Source organism: Dreissena polymorpha, unplaced genomic scaffold (assembly GCF_020536995.1).
Source record: "Dreissena polymorpha isolate Duluth1 unplaced genomic scaffold, UMN_Dpol_1.0 chrUn009, whole genome shotgun sequence".
NCBI classification, from domain to species: domain Eukaryota; kingdom Metazoa; phylum Mollusca; class Bivalvia; order Myida; family Dreissenidae; genus Dreissena; species Dreissena polymorpha.
This window is the reverse complement of record NW_026273323.1, coordinates 316,883-337,123: the sequence shown is the minus strand read 5'-3', so window position 1 is coordinate 337,123 and position 20,241 is coordinate 316,883. Positions and strand designations below refer to the sequence as shown.

The 20,241-nt window shown below is 34.7% G+C and overlaps 1 protein-coding gene across 5 annotated transcripts in view; it reads left to right on the top strand.

Annotated features, from left to right (window-relative positions):
- LOC127863474 (cell adhesion molecule-related/down-regulated by oncogenes-like) overlaps positions 1-20,241 on the top strand; it is a 116,996-nt gene that overhangs the window by 81,670 nt on the left and 15,085 nt on the right. For 4 of the 5 annotated variants that reach the window (XM_052403021.1, XM_052403023.1, XM_052403022.1 and 1 more), the window contains 3 exons: positions 874-1,146; positions 4,234-4,383; positions 12,521-12,673. In XM_052403021.1, coding sequence (XP_052258981.1) covers positions 874-1,146; positions 4,234-4,383; positions 12,521-12,673 — 576 coding nt within the window. Of the gene's footprint in view, positions 1-873; positions 1,147-4,233; positions 4,384-6,869; positions 7,023-12,520; positions 12,674-20,241 lie in introns of those variants that run through there. The other variant, XM_052403025.1, reaches the window with a different exon arrangement.

Here is a 20,241-nt window from a genome sequence, read left to right as displayed (position 1 = left end):
GCTTATCAGCTGGGCCAACACTTTCTGCCTGTGCAGTCTTCCTAGGCTTATCAGCTGGGCCAACACTTTCTGCCTGTGCAGTCTTCCTAGGCTTATCAGGGCGGACACTTTCTGCCTGTGCAGTCTTGCTAGGCTTATCAGCTGGGCCAACACTTTCTGCCTTAACTGGATTTTTGCAAGGAAGAGACTTCCTTTGAACGAAAATTACCAATTAAGTGGTTAAGTATTGTACTAGATGAGCCTGTCCCTAATCTGGGAAAACACTAAGCACACACATTAATCCTTCACAACTTAGATAGGTCTTTTTATGCATTTGTAGTCCCTTAGAGTGCTAAATTGAATTTGAGACCATTCTTACTTGATTCAAGATTTAGAGGCTTCATCTCCAACCCTTGCATACTGATGAGCAGCAAACAGCATAAAACCTGAACAGACTGCGAGTTACTCGCAGGCTGTTCTGGTTTTATGCTGTTTGCCTATAGCCATTTTCACTTTGCTTCTGATGGGGAAAGGGTTAAACCATTTCAGTGCCGGAACCGAATTTTGAAGGCCTTTGCAAACAGTTTGGATCCAGATGAGACGCCACAGAACGTGGCGTCTCATCAGGATCCAAACTGTTTGCTATTCTGATTGTTGGATCCAGATAAGACGCCACAGAACGTGGCGTCTCATCAGGATCCAAACTGTTTGCTATTCTGATAGTATTCTTTGAAAAATAATCGAAGAAAATGCTAATTTTAGAAATTCAGCAGACGACATTTTAGCAGACGACAAATTTCCCAGCATGCAAAGGGTTAAACCCTGATTTTTCAGAGCGATGCTCAAGTTGTTTGTGTGAATATAATCAGATCCAATGCTTTCTGTTTGTTTCAGGTATAATTCCACATTTCCTGACCGAGCCAGCCTCAGCAGTTATTTCTCCGAATGCTTCAGCCACGTTGTCATGCAGCGTGTTTCCCCAGGGCTCCAGTATCAGCTGGACCTTCAACAACAAGGTCATTGACAACAACAGCCCCTTCAAGGTCACAAGTTCGGGTCTCGTTTTGCCAAGGTTGCCAGAGACAGAGAAGGAGGCAGTATTTCAGTGTCTTGCCATTACAACGTGGGGAACTATCATCAGTAGCCGTGCACATATTTCTTTAGCAGGTAACAAAGTAGCTAGGAGTAAAGGGTTTTGAAATATTCTCATTTCTGAAGCTTGTCTTGTTCTGATTGCAGTATTTGGTCATGCTCTGCCTAAAACATTTGGTCATGTTCTCTATGCTACGTAATGCGACTTACCGAATGGAACATTTAGCTGAACTCTAATTGCAACATGTTTTAAGTGGCTGTATGCTCAATGTAACATTTAGCTGAACTCTAATTGCAACAATTGTTTTTAGGGGCTGAATGCTGAATGTAACATTTAGCTGAACTCTTAATTACAACATGTTTTAAGAGGCTGAATCCAATATTTTGTCACACTCTAAATGCAAGATTTTGATAATCTCTGAATGAAGCATTGTGAATGTAACAATTTGTGGCCCTCGCAACTTAACAGTTTGTGAATATGTTGATTCAACATTTAATCATGCTCTAAATTTAATATTTTTGGCACTCGGAACGAAACATTTTGTATTGTTTTGAAAGCTACATTTTGTCACATTTGGAATAAAACATTTTGTTATACCCCCATTACCATTGGTAATGGGGGCTATATAGGAGTCACTTTGTCGGTCTGTCTGTCTGTCTGTCTGTCTGTCTGTTCTGAAATTTCATCCGATCTTCACCAAACTTGGTCAGAAGTTGTATCTAGATAATGTCTAGGTCACATTTGAATATGGGTCATGCCGGGTCAAAAACTAGGTCAGGGGGTCACTTAGTGCTTTTTTAACCGAAAGTTTGTCCGGACCATATAACTATGTCATTTATCGTAAGATTTGAAAATGACCTGGTACATCTGTTCACCATCATTAGACGGTGTGTCGCACGAAAGAGTTATGTCAATATCTCCAAGGTCAAGGTCACACTTGGAGTTTAAAGGTCAAATGCTTGTCCAGGCCATAACTTTGTCACTTATTGTGAGATTTTAAAATCATTTGGCAAATTTGTTGACCATCATTGGACGGTGTGTCGCGCAAAAGAATTATGTCGATATCTCCAAGGTCAAGGTCACACTTTGAGTTCAAAGATCAAAAATGGCCATAAATGAGCTTGTCCATACCATAACTATGTCATTCATTGTGAGATTTTAAAACCATTTGGCACATTTGTTCTTCTTCGTTAGACGGTGTGTCACACGAAAGAATAACGTTGATATCTTGAAGGTCAAGGTCACACTTTATGTTCAAAGGTCAAAAATGGCCATAAATGAGCCTGTCCGTGCCATAACTATGTTGTTATGGCGAGACTTTAAATCGTTTGGCACATTTGTTCACCATGATTGGACGGTGTGTCGCGCGAAAGAATTACGTCAATATATCTAAGGTCAAGGTCACACTTGGAGTTAAAAGGTCAAAAATGGCCATACATGAGCTTTTCCGGGCCATAACTATGTCGTTCATTGTGAGATTTTAAAATCATTTGGCGCATTTGTTTTCCTCAATTGGACGGTGTGTTGCCCGAAAGAATTACATTGATATCTCCAAGGTCAAGGTCACACTTTGAGTTCAAAGGTAAAAAATGAGCTTGTCTGGGCCATAACTTTGTAGTTTATTGTGAGATTTTAAAATCATTTTGCTCTTTACTTCACCATCATTGGACGGTGTGTCGCACGAAAGAATTACGTAGATATCTCCAAGGTCAAGGTCACACTTTTAGTTCAAAGGTCAAAAATGGCAATAAATGATCTTGTTTGGGCCATAACTATGTCATTCATTATGAGATTTTAAAATGGCTGTGTACTTTAATTTTGTTCACAGTCATTGGACGGCGTGTCATGTGAAAGAATTCAAGAGTTCAAAGGTCAAAATGGCTATAAATCATGGCATAATAATTCTTAAAAATCGCCATAAATTAGATTCTCTTGTTTTGTGAAGACAGCATGCAAAACAGTCTGTGACAATGCGGCATTTTGGGGTATATGTCACGTCTGTGACAAAGCTCTAGTTGTGTTCGTAATCTACCTTATGTTCATGTTCTGATTTCAACATTTTGTCTTGCTTGGAATGCACATGCTTGTGTTTTCTGGATCTGTTGGGAAATTTAATCTGTCATTTTAAACCACCATTTAATACTTAGGTTAAAGTTTTACACATCTAAAGTTTTTCTGAAATATTGCTGTGATTTGAGTTCTTAAAAATGGGCTAATTTATATGTATGTTAATATTTGCCTATTATGTTGTAATAAACATCAATTCTGTTTAAAATAAGGTGAATAACCTATAATACAATTTCCATTTTATTTTTGAAAACCATTCATGCTAAAAAAATGTGTCCAATTTAAACATTTAGTGTAGCATTAATGTGCACTAAGCAAATTTATTTGAGATTATTCTCTATGTTGCTTCGTTGACATTTCAATTAATGGTACAATACATTTGTAACATACACCAGTACATGGAAAGTACATGCGAAAACATTATCAGCAAAAACTGTCACACAATTTTTTGTTTTCGCTTTCTTGTCAGTTTAATGGACTTTTGACGCAAACATTTGGCTTAATCAGTGTTTAAAATATGACATGGCCTGGGCAACATGATTTCAATGTACTAGCTTGAAAAAGTCTAGACAACAACAATGGTAACAAGACGCACTGTCACACAGATACTATGAATTATTTGGTTATGGAAATTAAGTCAGATAGAGAAGGACTAATTTGAATTGGTTTTCTATTAATCATAGGTATCATATCTTTTTAAGTGAATGCTTGTGTCATTACACTGAATATTTGTATAAAATATCCATTTTATCCATACTATAATGATTGTATTGTATAACTGTTAATAGTTTTCACATATGGCCTACAAATAGTGAGTTAAAACCATTAAACAAAAATAAATGCTGCTTATCAATATGGTCAAAATATTTCTACCCTCAATTATTCCTTATTTTCTTGCTCAAACAGAATGCCTTCTATTTTGATTTATGTCTGTATAACAATTTCCAATAAGTAAAAGATTTATTAGGTGACTCTGATAAATATCCTGTTTATATTCCTTTGCTATGCCCTATGAAATTAAGTTTAATGAATAAATTGCTTCAAATATTTGCAGTTAATGGTAATGTGACAAATATTTTTATTTGCGTTTTCAGTATTACACAGATTTGAAGACCGCAAAGAGCTCTATTTCAACGTGTCGTCAGGTTCAAATGTTCTGTTACCATGCCAACCCCCTGAGAGTCGACCCCCAGCCATGATCATGTTCCGCCACAACCAGTCCAAAATCTACAGCAATGACACAGGTACGAACCACTCTGGAAAGTGAATACAGGAAGCTGTATGATACTTGGGGATTATCAACAATGGTTACTGCAGTGTCCGAAAATTGGGCAGTCAGTAGTTATTCAAATTGACCATTCTGATAGTATTGTTTTTAGCTCACCTGAGCACAACGTGCTCATGGTGAGCAATTGTGATCGCCTTTTGTTCGTCGTGCGTCGTGCCTCGTCAACATTTACCTTGTTAACACTCTAAAGGTCACATTTATTGTCCATTCTTCATGAAACTTGGTTAGAACATGTGTCTCAATAATATCTTGGATGAGTTCGAAAATGGTTCCGGTTGGTTGAAAAACATGGCTGCCAGGGGGCGTGGCAGTTTTCCTTATATGGCTATAGTAAAACCTTGTTAACACTGTAGAAGTCACATTTTTAGTCCAATCTTCATGAAACTTTGTCAGAACATGTGTCCCAATAATATCTTGGACGAGTTCGAAAATGGTTCCGGTTGGTTGAAAAACATAGCCGCCAGAGGGCGTGGCAGTTTTCCTTATATGGCTATAGTAAAACCTTGTTAACACTCTAGAAGTCACATTTTTAGTCCAATCTTCATGAAACTTGGTCAAAACATGTGTCCCAATAATATCTTGGACGAGTTCGAAAATGGTTCTAGTTGAATGAAAAACATGGCGGCCAGGGGGCGTGGCAGTTTACCTTATATGGCTTTAGTGTATAGTAAAACCTTGTTAACACTCTAGAAGTCACATTTATTGTCCAATCTTCATAAAAGTTAATCAAAACATTTTTTCTAACGATATCTTGGATGAGTTTGAAAATGGTTCTGGTCTGTTGGAAAACATGGCTGCCAGGGCGCGTTGTAGTTTTCCTTATATGGCCATAGTTAAACCTCGTTAACACTCTAGAAGTTACAACCCTTACTTATCATTAATACTTCTCAGGTGAGCGACCAGGGCCACCATGGCCCTCTTGTTTAAATGATTTATTATTTTTACGGAAAAATATTAAATTGGTTGTTTTTATCATTTAAGAATTGTTTATTTGTGTGGAAAAAGGTACCATTTGACATTCTGCAATTTTTTATGCCCCCTTTCGAAGAAAAGGGGGTATATAGTTTTCGCACTGTCCGTCTGTCTGTCAGTCTGTCACTCTTTTCGTGCCCCCTCTCTTATTAAAATAGATTTCATCCGATCTATACCAAACTTGGTCAGAAGTTGTATCTAGACATTATCTAGGTTAAGTTCGAATATGGGTCATGCCTGGTCAAAAACTAGGTCACGGGGTCACTTAGTGCATTTCAAGGATTTAGCAGGGTGTCCGCTCTCTAATTGAAGTAGTTTTCATCTGATCTTTACCAAACTTGGTCAGAAGTTGTATCTAGACAATATCTAGGTCAAGATCGAATATGTGTCATGCTGGGTCAAAAACTAGGTCACGGGGTCACTTAGTGCATTTCAAGGATTAAGCATGGTGTCCGCTCTCTAATTGAAGAAGTTTTGATCTGATCCTTACCAAACTTGGTCAAAAGTTGTATCAAGACAATATCTAGGTCAAGTTCGAATATGGGTCATGTCGGGTCAAAAACTAGGTCACGGGATCACTTAGTGCATTTCAAGGATTTAGCATGGTGTCCGCTCTCTAGTGTATGTGGCTTTCTGATTTATTTTGATATTCTAAGACATTTTTGTGCCCCAGCAGGAGGGCATATAGTGATCGGACCGTCCGTCCGTCTGTCTGTCCGTCACACTTTGCGTTTAGATTTCGAAAAAAGCTAACAAATTCTATGTCGCTTCAGATAGCAATTTCATATTTGGCATGCATGTGTATATGGACAAGGCCTTTCCATACGCACACAAATTTTGACCCCTGTGACCTTGACCTTGAGACCTTGACCTTGAACTTAGGTTCCACCTTTAGGTTTCAAAATCTGCGTTTAATTTTCAAAAAAAGCTGATAACTTCTACCAAGCGTTTATAGGGGGCATAAGTCATCCTATGGTGACAGCTCTTGTTCACTCAGTATTTAAAGAAAACTAATTTTATTTAGGCTAATGTGGATAATAGAATAGAATTATGCAAACAAAACGTGCAAGCTGCAAGTAATCTGTAGTTTTCACTATTGGCAGTTTGTTCAATTTCAATTGAAGATTGTGACATATACATAATATTGACAAATGAACCTAGGGTCATATATATTGTAGTAGTAAATACTTATGAGCATTTGGCTTATCATTTGGACTACAATTATGCAAATAAATTGTGGACAAGACATGTACTTTTGTACATTGGTACTGTAGGCAGTTTGCAAAATTTCAATTGAAGATTGTGACATTTTCCTAATATTAACAAATAGACCCTTTTTGCACATTATACAAATAGTAAATACTTATCAGCATTTGTCTTATCATCCGCCCATTTAAAGTTGTTTTAAGGTTTTCAACATTATCTAATGGCAGTTAAGTGTTAGCTTTTCTGTTATCTGATGGCCCTTGTTTTGGTAATGTTCTAGCATAAGACATTAAGGTGGGGAAGATCTGTGATTATAACCATTTTTTTGGAGCCATGTCTTTTTGAGGGATCATTGTAAACTACAAGAAAACACATTAGGTGCCTTAATGTGATAGGTTCAGGAGTTTCAGCTTACAGGTAAGAATGCATAGGCCACCTTTAATGGCATTTGACATGCAAGCTGTGCATTTAACTAAGGAAGGTTTATGTAAGAAATTGTTTGAAACCATTCATTAGCATTTAAACTTGCTACAGCAGATCCTAATCTTAAATGAAGTTTTATTTTAATGTTTGTGTTCGGTATTTGATAAATATGGTACAATGGGCCGAGGAACTTAGTGAAGTAATATGTGATTGGAAATAATTTGAGTGGCTTAAATTTCTCCTCAATAATTCATTTTAATTTTTGAATTATTGAACAAGAGCAGCATCTTATGTTTGTTTTTTAATTTCGCAGAGAGAGAGGCGTTTATTCTTACTACTTAACATTTGACTGTTAGGTTGTTTTCTGAATTTCTACATAACAGCATTCTCCTTTTTTTTAGCACACCACCGTAGTTCATAATACATTAGTTTTCTCCATGTTTTTAAAAGTCAATCAATGTAACTGATCTCAATTACAGTAATGGTTAGGTGTGGTCTGATTCCTACTTTTGAAACAGAATGTGTTGTTTTCTAAATAATTGGCTATTAATTGGGCTGTATTTTACTGGTATTTACTGGTATATGATTGCCATAATGCACAAATAAAGATGTGAAAAAGCTTGTTCCTATGTAAGCAATACTTCTATATCTGTTTGCAAAATCTTTAACTTAAGATATATCAGTTACAAGCTGTCTTGGGAACATGCATACTTTCATTGAGCTTGGACATGTTTGCGTATTAGTAGTAGGTAAACTATGTAAATTAAGCAGATGTAGATTTTTATTTAGAGCTATGCTTCTTTTCTTACTGTCCCAAGTTGTTTGAAATTACATTTCAAATTTCTTTCATTTGTTAGGTAGAACTTCAGTTCGACAACAAAGTCTAATGTGTTCAACTGGTAGCCTTTGTGAAAATAAGCGAAATCAAGCAGCTATTCAAAAGATTGCAATTAGAAAAGCAAAAAGTGGTATTTTGAAAGCCTGGTTAACAAGAAATATGTTTTGAAAACCTGAACATTAGTATCAAGTGTCAGCTTGAGACATTAATTGATAGTAAAAAAATACTTGTGTAATCTCTCCTCAAACATAGAAGGTTAAGTCATAATGATATTTAATATATGTCTGATAAATATGGAAGCTCTTTAATAATCGCTGAACAGTTTTGTCACAGTCAGAATTTGGGTCATTATATTAAATTGACTGGTTGTTAGACTTGCATAACAAGTTTTACCCACTTATGCCCAGCGTCTAGAAAAAAGGCCTTGGCAAACAGCGTAGACCCTGATGAGATGCCGCATGATGCGGCGTCTCATCAGGGTCTGCGCTGTTTGCTTAAAGGGGCCTTTTCACAGATTTTGGCATTTTTTAAACTTATTCATTAAATGCTTTATATTGATAAATGTAAACATTGGATCATAAAAGCTCCAGTAAAAAATCAAGATAAAAATTTAAAAAAGGAAAAGAACATTGCCCGGAGCAGGTTTCGAACCAGTGACCCCTGGAGTCCTGCCAGAGTCCTGAAGTAAAAACGCTTTAGCCTACTGAGCTATTCCGCCGAGTACACTTTTTTGACGTATTTTATACCTTATATAAGCAATCTTCGTAGTTTCACAAAATTTAACGACAAAAACAGAACTCTCCAAATTATTCAATCATTTCGCGTTGCAACGCTTTATAATTTTTAGGTTTTAAAATCGTCAAAAGATGCATATAATGGCTATATTAGAGCATGGTTAATGTTCAGTATTACTGTTTCCTCACAAATATCATAACTAAAACGAAAACTTACGAATCTGAAACAACTTTTTTCACTTTTGTCAATTTACCAAAGCGTGAAAAGATCCCTTTAAAGGAATTTCTGTAAGAAATATTCTTGATATAGAAATAAATATACTAGACATCCCTAATTTTGGAAATAAATTTATCCAATTTAGAATGATGGGAGAGTCCACTAGGCATAAAATAGGTTTGGCACTCATCAAGTATTAAGATTTGGTAAGTTTTGGTATTCATGGTTCTTCATAATGATGGATAATTTAATTTCAGTAGCTCATAATTGTATAATCTTTTAAATCCATGTCAGTGTTGAAATCTGTCAAGAAGCTGTTTTATTAGAATAAGGTATTTTAACAACCACTTATAATCATAATATAAAAAAACTTTGAAAAATAGCACACCATTAGGTCTTTGAAGTACTTCTAGTAATAGCCATGCTGTTTTTTCCACAAGCCGGGTCTGCTAAACCAGTTAGAGGTTATCAAACACACATTTCTCTTAATACATCTTTATGATATCAAAAATATATTTGTTATAATTGTCTGCAAATGTTTTCAATTCCCAGGCACCAGTACTGGGCTAATCAAAATGGACGTATCTGGGCAGTAAAGTATTCTCATTGTTGATAACGCTAATTATGATACATTCAAAATGTTTCACATTGGCTGGGGCCTATCAGCTCTCTACTGATTATTATATATTTGCACCAAGAAATCTGGATTTGAATCACTGCTCAGAGGATTTTTCATTAACACATTTGTTTCTGTGTGCCAACATTTCAGTATGCAAAAATGGTCTGTGTAGATGAGTAATGTTTGTGTTTTGATAAGCTTGATCAAACGATTTATGTCCAAAATTAAAGAAGATAAAAATGTTCGAAAATTGAGAATATGCTGAACATTGCTAGCGTTGTATGAATACGGAAATACAAAATGTTATGTTGATGAAATTCATATAATCTTTACATTTCTTATGATGCTACTTATAATTAAATAGTGGACATAATTTGTCATCTTAGATATTATATATTTCAAGGAATATTTGTTTACACTTTTAATGATATAAACATCCTGGGTCACATTTATTTGTGGAATGTAATGTCTGTGATTAATTTGCTTTGAAATGAAACCCTGCGGTAGTACACTTAGCAAGTACATAAAACAAAATTAATAACTGAGCTATAATAGTCTTTTCCCTTAATATTAGTAGTTGAAATATTGAAGGCTGGCAAGACATTGACAGGAATTGAGAAAAGCAGCTTAAATTAGCTACTAATTAATGGAACTCATTACAGGAAAACAACTGCGCTATTGGCCGTGAATCAAGAAAGCAATTTGTACCAGTGTATTTATCATGTAATAATGACATAGGGGCCTAGAACAATGCTTGTCAATTAGCCTTATCAGGGCTCCATTATGGGTTTGTCCAGCAATATCAGCCAGCTGATAATAGCTTGCAAGTGATGTAACACATAAGGGACCCTTGATTATGTAGTTAGGAAGAGAAACAAATGTTGTTTAATTTGATAGCTCAGCTGAGCACAAGTCATTCACTTTGTTACTTTGAGTGGGTTTTGTGTGGCTTTGACCATACCTATGGCACGCCTGAACCACAAAAATGAGAAAAACTAAGTTTAAGTTACTTAAACTAGGTTTTTCTCTACTTAAATTCAATTTAAGTTACTTAATTCGAATTAACGCTGCTTAAAATGAATTTAAGTAGTTTTTGTGGTTCCCGCGGCTTTAACGCTAATTAAAACACCGAAAATGCATTAACGGTGCTTAATGGTAATTTTCTTACTTAAGTTGAATTAATTCAACTTAACAAGGATTTTCTCTATCAATTGTACTATTTTCAATTAAGTTGCGTTAAAATAGGTTTTTCTACTTAAAATATGTTTTTAGTTACACGAATTCAACTTTAGTAAGGAATTTTACTTAAGTTGTAAAGTCGAATTGTTTTGATTGGTCAGTTAATGATCCGGAAGACCTAAGCCAATCAGAAACTATTAAATTAAATTAAAATATCACCTGGGTAATTTCTGATATGTGTACTTTTTGGGATTGTTTACTTATAAGTTCACTGCCAATACTGAGATACTGGAGACTGTTTTTTTTCCATTTAAATACTAAAATCAAAGCCAAAATTTACATGTATAGAATATAATTAAGTTGGATTCGGTGACACGATATAATCTTTAATTTCTACCTGGGACATATAATATAGTCCCAGTTTCTACATACAAGCTGGTATGACTACTCGTATACAAGACAAGTTATTACTACAGGTAAATGCGATATGACCCGGAAATATATAGACGGGCGGATCGTTTTTGATGTTTATTGCATAGTTACTGACTGTCAGCAAAATTTGATGATGAAAGGGTGTTTTGAATGTTATTCCAGACTAAAACAAATTTTAGCTGACTTAAGATTCTAATCCAAATTTATAATATCTGTATTTTTTGCTCGTACCACATGGCAATCTTTTTCTTCCGACCTCGGGCCTGAATTTATTAACAAACCTGACAACCAATCAAAACGCTTGTTTCATATGCTTATTTTCGGACGCGAGTTTTGACTTAACGATAATTAATAATTCAACTTAAGTAAAAAATTTATTACTTAAGTAATAATTAAATACAATTAACGATGCGAAAGCACTTAAATTAATTTTAAGCAGCGTTAAATGCAATTTAAGTAACTTAACGGTAATTAAAATCAATTTTTGTTGTTCGGGCGCACTTAACGAGTTAAACTAAGTTTTTCTCTGCTTAATTCATTTTTCTCACATAAATAGAAAATAACTCTTCTTAACTACTTAATGCATTTAGTAGCGTTAATTCGAATTAAGTTACTTAAATTGAGTTTAAGTAGTGAAAAACTAAGTTTAAGTTACTTAAACTTAGTTTTTCTCTTTTTTGTGGTTCAGGCGTGCCATACATACCTTTCTGAGTTTGTTACATTTCCTGAAAAAAGCATCTATTATGAAGGTCAATAAGAATGCCACATCAAGTCATAATTTAGTAACTTTGTCTTTACCATTTGTAAAAAAAAATGCAATACAGATATGATGTTTTGATGATAAATGTTTGTTTTATGATTGGAGTTTTGAAACTGCTATTTGGTCAATCTGTTTAAAAAAATCACTTTTCAAGAATTTTGCTTTAATGTAACAGACGACCACATTTTTTCACTGACTCATTATATGTTGAACTAAAGTTCTGATTCCAAAGAGTTTTTAATCTTGAATGATTTTATTAGAAAACATTTTGAGAAACAGTTTATTTGGACTAGAGTTGAGCAACCTGACACTAAGGGTGTTGCGGGCTTATTTTACTTTGTTCAATTTAGATCCAGATGTTCATATCAGCCAAAGGTTTGTGGTGAATTCCACAATCTGAGGGCACCAATTAGCTTAAGAGCTTGCATGCTCACCGCAAAATAAAATGTGACAACTACAAACAGATATGTAATGTGGTAAAGTACCATATCCAAAAAAAAAAGATTCCATTTGGCAATAGAATTTGTTTCAAATCTTGAATAGCTAGATGTGTTTTTGCCGCTGGTAGTTCATGTATAAAAACAGAATATATGACAAGTTCAAGATAACAAAAGCGTTAATATGCCAGCTACATGCAGATAAATTAAAACATTTTTGCTTTAAAAAAAATGTTGAAATTTAAGCATGTTGCATTAACGTTTTGTATTTTACAGATCGCTTCAAGATCCTGCCATCAGGGAACCTTCAGATTCTGCGTGTGACCCCTGCAGATCAGGGTCAGTACGAGTGCATGGCGGAGAACAAGCTCCGGGGCAGCACCAGAGTGGCCAAGCACCGCATTCACCTGCACGTGATCACCACAGAAGGTAGGAAAGGTGGGAGTTTTCAGGGGTTCTGGGGTGATGTTGGGGACGGGTCCAAGTTTATGGTTGGTGTTTGAGAAAAGCCAAATGTTCTTGCGTGTTCTTGGGATTTGGTGATCAGGACATGTCCAATGTTCTGTTGTGGTGGTAGGAAAATGTCCAATGTTCTGTGTGGGGAAATGTCCAATGTTCTGTGGTGGTGGTGGGGAAATGTCCAATGTTTTTTGTGGGGATATATTCAATGTTCTGTGTAGGGATATGTCAAATGTCATGTGTAAGGAACTGTCCAATGATCTGTGGTGGTGGTGGGAAAATGTCCAATGTTCTGTGTGGGGATATGTCCAATGTTCTGTGTGGGGATATGTCCAATGTTATGTGTGGGGATATGTCCAATGTTATGTGTTGGAAAATGTCCCAATGTTCTGTGTAAGGAACTGTCCAATGTTCTGTGGTGGTGGTAATGGGGGCAATTTTTAGCATAGGTGCAACGCACCTATGCTTAAGGTATATACGACATTTTGAAAACACACATCGAATGGTTGTCCATTTTGAAGCCTTACCTGATCAAAAATCAGACGAAATATCTTTTTAATTTAGTTTATGGTAATTCTTACTCTTTTTTTTTGAAACGTTTTTCTTACGTTTTCTTCCAAGAATATTGCTGACACCGTTTTTAGTGAATTTTTCTAAGACCGTTTTACGTGAAAAAACCTTCTAAGAAACTAAAACAAATTTCGTTCGTAAAACAATTCTGTTCTTGTTGATAGTGACCTCGCACCTAATTTCTATTTCCTTTGTTTACTGTTCTGTGAGAGGTCAAATGTTTTCTGATTTATGACATGGATTCTGACCTGCCTTTCTATGGATTTGATGAAGTAGAGTTTGAAAATAATAGAGATGTGTTAATTGAAGTTAAAATGACTTACTTTTAGCCAGAAATTAACGTTACGAGTAGAGCTAACGGTTTAAATGTGGCATCGGATTTAATGGATTCGCGCGAATTCTGGACGAGTGTTGTGTCTGTAAAATATTAAATGGAAATCTGTAAATGTATCAAGTCGGAAAAGAAAACGGATGGTTGCATAATGGTATGCGTGAAATAATGTAATTCTACGTATTTATTTTCATAGTTATGTCATTTTGTAACCATTCACATTCGTCACTATTTGGAATTCCCGTTTCTAAAAATAGAACATATTGGTAACAAGGGGGGCGACTCTTGATGTCAGCAATCGTTAAGGTTACAATATACTCAATAATCGAGTCATGAAGGCTGTACTCTCTAAACAAATCATCATATTTTCCTCGAAGGCATGTTATACACTTTATACTGTTGTTCTGGTTTTATCGTTTGGAGATATTGAGAAGGTAAGCGTAGGTGTTCACTACTAAATCCCTGAAATAGGATAAAGTTGGAGATTAAAGTAAAAAATGGCACTGCAAAAGGTTACAATCCACTAGATTTTTTTTTATTTGAGTCGAATTCTTTTTTGGTTTGAACATGAAATATCTGTTTTATTGCTTAAATCGATTAAGCTAAGAATGCCCGTCAAGAAAAGGTATGGTTATGGGGGTCTCTATGTGCAAAATGTTGTATTTATTTTTGCTCGAAGTTGTCGCTTTTATATCGAAACATATAAGGAAACTATTTAGTATATTTTGACCTTAACATTTACTTCAGCAGCATCTTCCCTGTATCTTGCAACTATGCTTTCAGCGCCATCGGCGCTCTCGTTAATGGTCTGGTTAGGTGGTGGGAAATATAAACATTCTGGGATTGAAGTAGGGATTCTGGGGTGGTAGTAAATGCCCAATTTTCTGTGGGAGGGGGATGTATGGAAATGTACGCTGGTCTGGAATGATTTTGTGTAATTGTATTGAGACAATTGATTTGAAAATATGGTTTTGTGTTATCACATGATGCATTACAGTAATAAGGCTGTAATGTAAATTTAAAGCTCTTCATATGGGGAAAAAAGATCATAAAATGATTTCACATGCTCTGTTTAATTATATTTAAATATATTTTAGGGCTTGCATTTTATGTTGATTGTTGCAGTCTTGTATTTATCAAATTTGTTATGTACACATATTGTGCACAAAAAAGCCATAAGAGAAATCCAGGACCATTAAGTAAACCAATGACTGCCAGAAATTACCATTTCAATTTTACTAATATCAGTCTATCTAGGGTGAATTAAAAGGAGCAGACATAATTCAGGCAATAGGTTGAGTGTTCACTGACCCAGAATACCCTTTGCAGGAAATGGGTGCTATAGAAGCACACACAACTATGAGCAAATTGCTTTGAACCATGTCTGGTTTTGCATGCTGAAAAATGGAAACTGGGTGCAGCGTTTTTTTCCCTTCTGTATAAAGTACCTTCCCAATCGGTGAAAAATTACAAAAATTTTAATTGCCATTCAAACAAATCACTTTTAGGAAAAAAAGGCGTTATTGACAAGGGAACAAATAAAGTTGTTTGTTACCACGAACACCTTGCTCAATAAAATCAGGTAAAATAAAACAGTGTGTTTGATCAATAAGGCCTTTTCCATTTTATTTTGTATTGATTTGGCTGTCAAAGTTGTTTAACTTAAAATGAACAAGTTTTCCTAAATAACATAAAAATAATTATAGTCACAATAATAAGAATTACAAATTAATCAAAGTACTGACAGTTCTGGTGTGACGATGCTTTTGAACAGGATTGATATAAAAGCATCTATTTAAGTTTATCTACATCACCACAATTGTGTATGTGGGTACGAAAATTTTGGGTAGGAAAAAAATGGGTACAAATATTTTGGGTACAACAATTATGCCAAAAAGAATTAAGTACGTAAAAAGATTTGGTTACGAAAAAAATTGGGTAGGAAAAAAATTGGGTACGAAAAATTTTTTGTTTACGAGCAAAAATTTGGGTATGAAAAAAAAATGGGTACGAAAAAAATTGGGTACGAAAAATGTAGGGTACGAAAAAAAAATTGGGGGTACGGGGAAGTAGTACCCGTGGGGAACTTGATCCTTTCAACGAAACTGGGAGGCGGGTTACATTCTCGATCAAATATAACAAGAAATATCTTTAAAAAGTTATTTGACGTGTAATTTCTATACCACTTATCTTTAAAAACTGTCTGTTACAGTAAAACGTTTGTGGGTTATATATAACATTACGTTTCAGCATATAAATTCAAAACTTGAGATGCTCTTTAATTACACCATGCTCTTTAATTTCACATGTATATCATACCAAACTTAATATTTCGTTGTTTCCTTTCCTAAGTTAATGATGCTATGTGTACGGACGTGATTTCACAATCCCATGTGCATGAACATATACTTTTTCTCTTTTGATTATTGTTCTTTTTCTCTAATTCAATAAGCTTAGGCATGTTTGTTCGTTAAGTACGGCAATAATTTCATGATGATTCCCGATCGAAAGTAAATATAAGCACATAGTCGTAAGAGCACTTGAATACGTGAGTTCGCTCATAAACACATGGTAAGGTTAACTAAATCTCCGCGATATGACCTAATATGTGTTTAAAACAGCAAACAATATCCAACAAACGAATGAATTGTCAAACAGAGTATGTGCACTGATGTGGCTCTGTAATTTATGTTTGAAAAGTTTATAAAATATGCAAAATGAGAAAGCACGCAGAAGAGCGAGTATCACAGATATGACACGGCTATTATGCTGTTTATATACCATAGTCGCTACAACGTTTACAAATGACAGGTTTGAAATAATTCGTTTTCTTTACACTCATGATCGCGTTGAAAGTTAATTATACACGTTTTAATTCGCAATTTATTTACTGAATCACGACAAATGTCAAATACAATACAGAAAATGCATAGTTGTTTCATTGATCTATAAACATATAATGGATTGAATATAACTGATTTAAAATTAACGTTTTCAAACTATTATTTAAATCTTTTCCCAGAATATGCTGTCCTATTTATAGCTGAGCTTCCTATATCTTGATCAGTGATAATTAGCAAGGTATGCGGATTAGAAAATCGAACTATCTCAATCGGACTGGCTCGGTCTTTTACATAGGTTGCCATTGTGAAGAATTTTTTCATGATATGAAAACTTAGACGATGCTTCGCAGCATCGTCAAAAAGGAAGCAAGTAAGTTGCATGCCTGCTGTAATCAAAGTATGGCTTTATGAAAACGAAGACTGACTCAATTTGAAATGAGGCCTTATCAGTCAGGATCTCAGTTTATTGAAAAAAAGATGCATGAAAAGTGTCAGTCACAAATAAGCCTTGAAATTGTACATTTCACAAAAAAGGCATGTGAAAGAATATTTAAATGAGTGTGCAATTATCTACCAAGCAATTAAAAAGATCCAATATTCCCAATCTCGTAACGCAAATTTTCCCAATTTCAGTGGTCACAGGCGTGCATGCCTTCCCTTTGCAGAATAGTTAGACATAGTCAGATCATACAAAGGCGACCATTGGAACTTAAAGGAGTCATACAAAGTTAAACATGATAATTTTATCTGCATTGTTTATGCTAAGGTACAATAAAATTTATGATAAATCTACCATCACGTGACAAGGTTACATTAACACAGATTTTCTCAGAAAGTCATTGAGCATGGAGTTTGGTTGCAATGTGATTGGATTATGAAACAAAGAATTTTGACTTTGCCTTCAAATATTTGCACAGAAAAATCTGTCTATTATGACACTTGCAGTTTCACAACTCATTAATACAAGATGTTGCACCAGCCACTTAAAAACAACACCATATGTGCAACAGAAGTCGTGTTTTTCCTCCATTTTTTTTTTTCCTGGGAGCAGCTCTTGCAAGCCCTTGACAGATAGAATTCGGCTTTGTAATGGAATCATACAGGTGGTACGGATATATATCAATTATGAAATTATGAAATGTTTTCTCCTGCGACCACCAGCATTGTTACTGTTGGAAATCCATTCCTGCAAATGTATTTTCGAAAAATGCTCGGAAGTCTGTAATGCTTACCTAGGGATGGGGGCTTGGTACTAATTTTGCAATTTTTTGCATTTATCTATCTTATTTATTACCATTATTCTGCTTTTATTGGAAGATGTATGGATTCACCTTCGGATACCTGCACAATCTCTCTGATTATGTTTATAGCGTAGAGCAGAAATATATTTTTTATCAAACAACTGCCGGATTTATGTTTCCCTATCTAGTAATGTTGTTATGTTGTGTTTGAAAATAAAAACTTTTTGCCATCAACCTCACTTTAAATACCATATTAACATTATTAACATCAGTTCAGATTTAAACTGCAATCCTTTGGTACAAAAAGGTCTAGATTTAAAAGAGATGCATTTGCACCATTCAGGCAAACGGGCAATTGTTGATAATTAATGTTTGTGAATATAAACTGAAAATTAGATGTTTTATTGATGCAGGGTTTGAGGCACATGTCTGTTAGCCATACATGATTGCTTGCTGTGCTCAAACACCCAATCTGACTCCCATTAGATTTCGATTATCATACAGAATTTGCAGTTCATTTTGGCGCATCCTATGGTTTCCTTAAATTTGTTGATGGCATTGTAAATGCCATGAATATTTTGTACAAATTGTTAATTCATTTCACACAAAGTATCATTGTGCAACAAGTGTTTATTTATATAGAATGTTTGTTTAAAAAACTGAAAGAACCTTTAAATTAGTTCAGTTTAAAATGCCAATGTTCATAATTATTTACTTCCCCTGATATCTAAAACGTTTTTGTTTTTGCTTATCTGGTTAGTTGCATACTTTTATGTCAAAAACTTGCAGTAAGTTATACAAATTTTGTTTGTTATGGCCCAATATTCTGTAGTAAATGACAATTTATTTCATCAAAATTCACTCAGGTAATATTTCAATGTTTCCACGTTTCAATAAAGGCGCAACATACTTCATTGACTGTACAGAAATAAAACAAAGTGTATCAATTCAAACTGCATCCCATGTGTTACTGGAAATGATAACCTTTTGCACAACTGATACATTTATCAGTCACTAAATAAGCATAAATAAAGCATGTTGTATGCAAGTAATGAATTGCAAAATTCAACCCTTTGTTGTTGGATCATCCTTCTTCCAGGAGTGAATGGGTTGAGAAGTATCCCATTGCTGGTAAGATTAATGAGTATAATACAGTCACTGATTCACAACATATGTTGTTCTTTTTTTAGGAAATTCATAATGTTATTTCTTTTTGCATTTCTGAGTGAAAAGGTCTTTTGGGTATATATTTTAACAATATCATCAATGACTAAAATACTGTAAACAACGGCAAAAAATCCAATTTACACACAAACGAAAAAGCTTTGCTATTAATATATGGCTGCTTTTTTATGTCCAACAAACAGTTATTGAACCAAATCAGTGCCACAGAGTAACATGTTAATTATCTATCTGTAACATGGGAATGTAGGATGTATCTAGCTTTCATCTGAAGGTTCGTCCTGCAAGGACCATGCTCTATCACAGATTTCCACACTTATCTTCAATAGCAGCACCATATATTTCATTGAAATGGTATGCATCAACCGAGTGGGGAGGGGGTTTCACTTCATATAGGACAGAGAAAGGCACCCAGTGTTGCCCATAAATCATTTCCGCTGCAGTGATTTTCTCATGTAAATGATACCGCTATATTGCTTCAGGCTCCTCAGTGTATAGTTTTTAAAGGCTCAAGTCCACATACAAACAGATTGAGTTGGATTTTAAAGTAGCTGTGATGTTTAAAGGGGCCTTCATCTATGCTCTGACTTAATAATATAACAATCATGTGATTATAATTTGTGCTTGATTTTTTCCATTCTATAAAAGGTGTGCAATCTTTGCCCTACATTGTTGTCTTATCATTCTTTGGTGTACTTATCTTAAGTGAATCCTGTCCAAAAATTAATTTAGATTCTCAGGTAAAGAACTATTTAAGAAAATGTGTACACATACAAATAACTGTAGAAAAATATTGACTTACAATGTGTGACCATGCAGCTTTATATGCCTCCTACCAGGCCAATATATATTAGCAATCCATCATTGTCAAAAGTGTCAATCTGACACCAGTGTCTAGTTTAATGTCTCTTAGCAAAGTATGGAGGGGTTAATGTTCTTGACATTATCATGCACTGCACCTGGTCAGGTGTTTTTAATATAAACATGAGTGATGGCATTTCTTTACAATTTATTTGTTTCCAACATTTTAATACTATATTGCAAATGTCAAGTTTGAAACTCTGTTATCTTCATGTAATTTCTACATCAAATTCAATATTTCATCGTGAGAAAGGATAAAATTATTTATAAACTTAGAATAAAAATTAATGAAATTGAAATTGGTGCATTGTAATTATGTAAAAAAAAAGCATCAGGTAATATATTACAAAATGTAAGTAACATGTTACACAGAAAAATGTTGGTGTATTCCTACAGGTAAGATTCTGATATTTTATCATATCAAAATGTAGGTCCATAAAAATATATTCAATAGTTCAGTACTTGATTTATTGACATTATACTTTTGATGTCATGAGTCTCTGTTTTCTC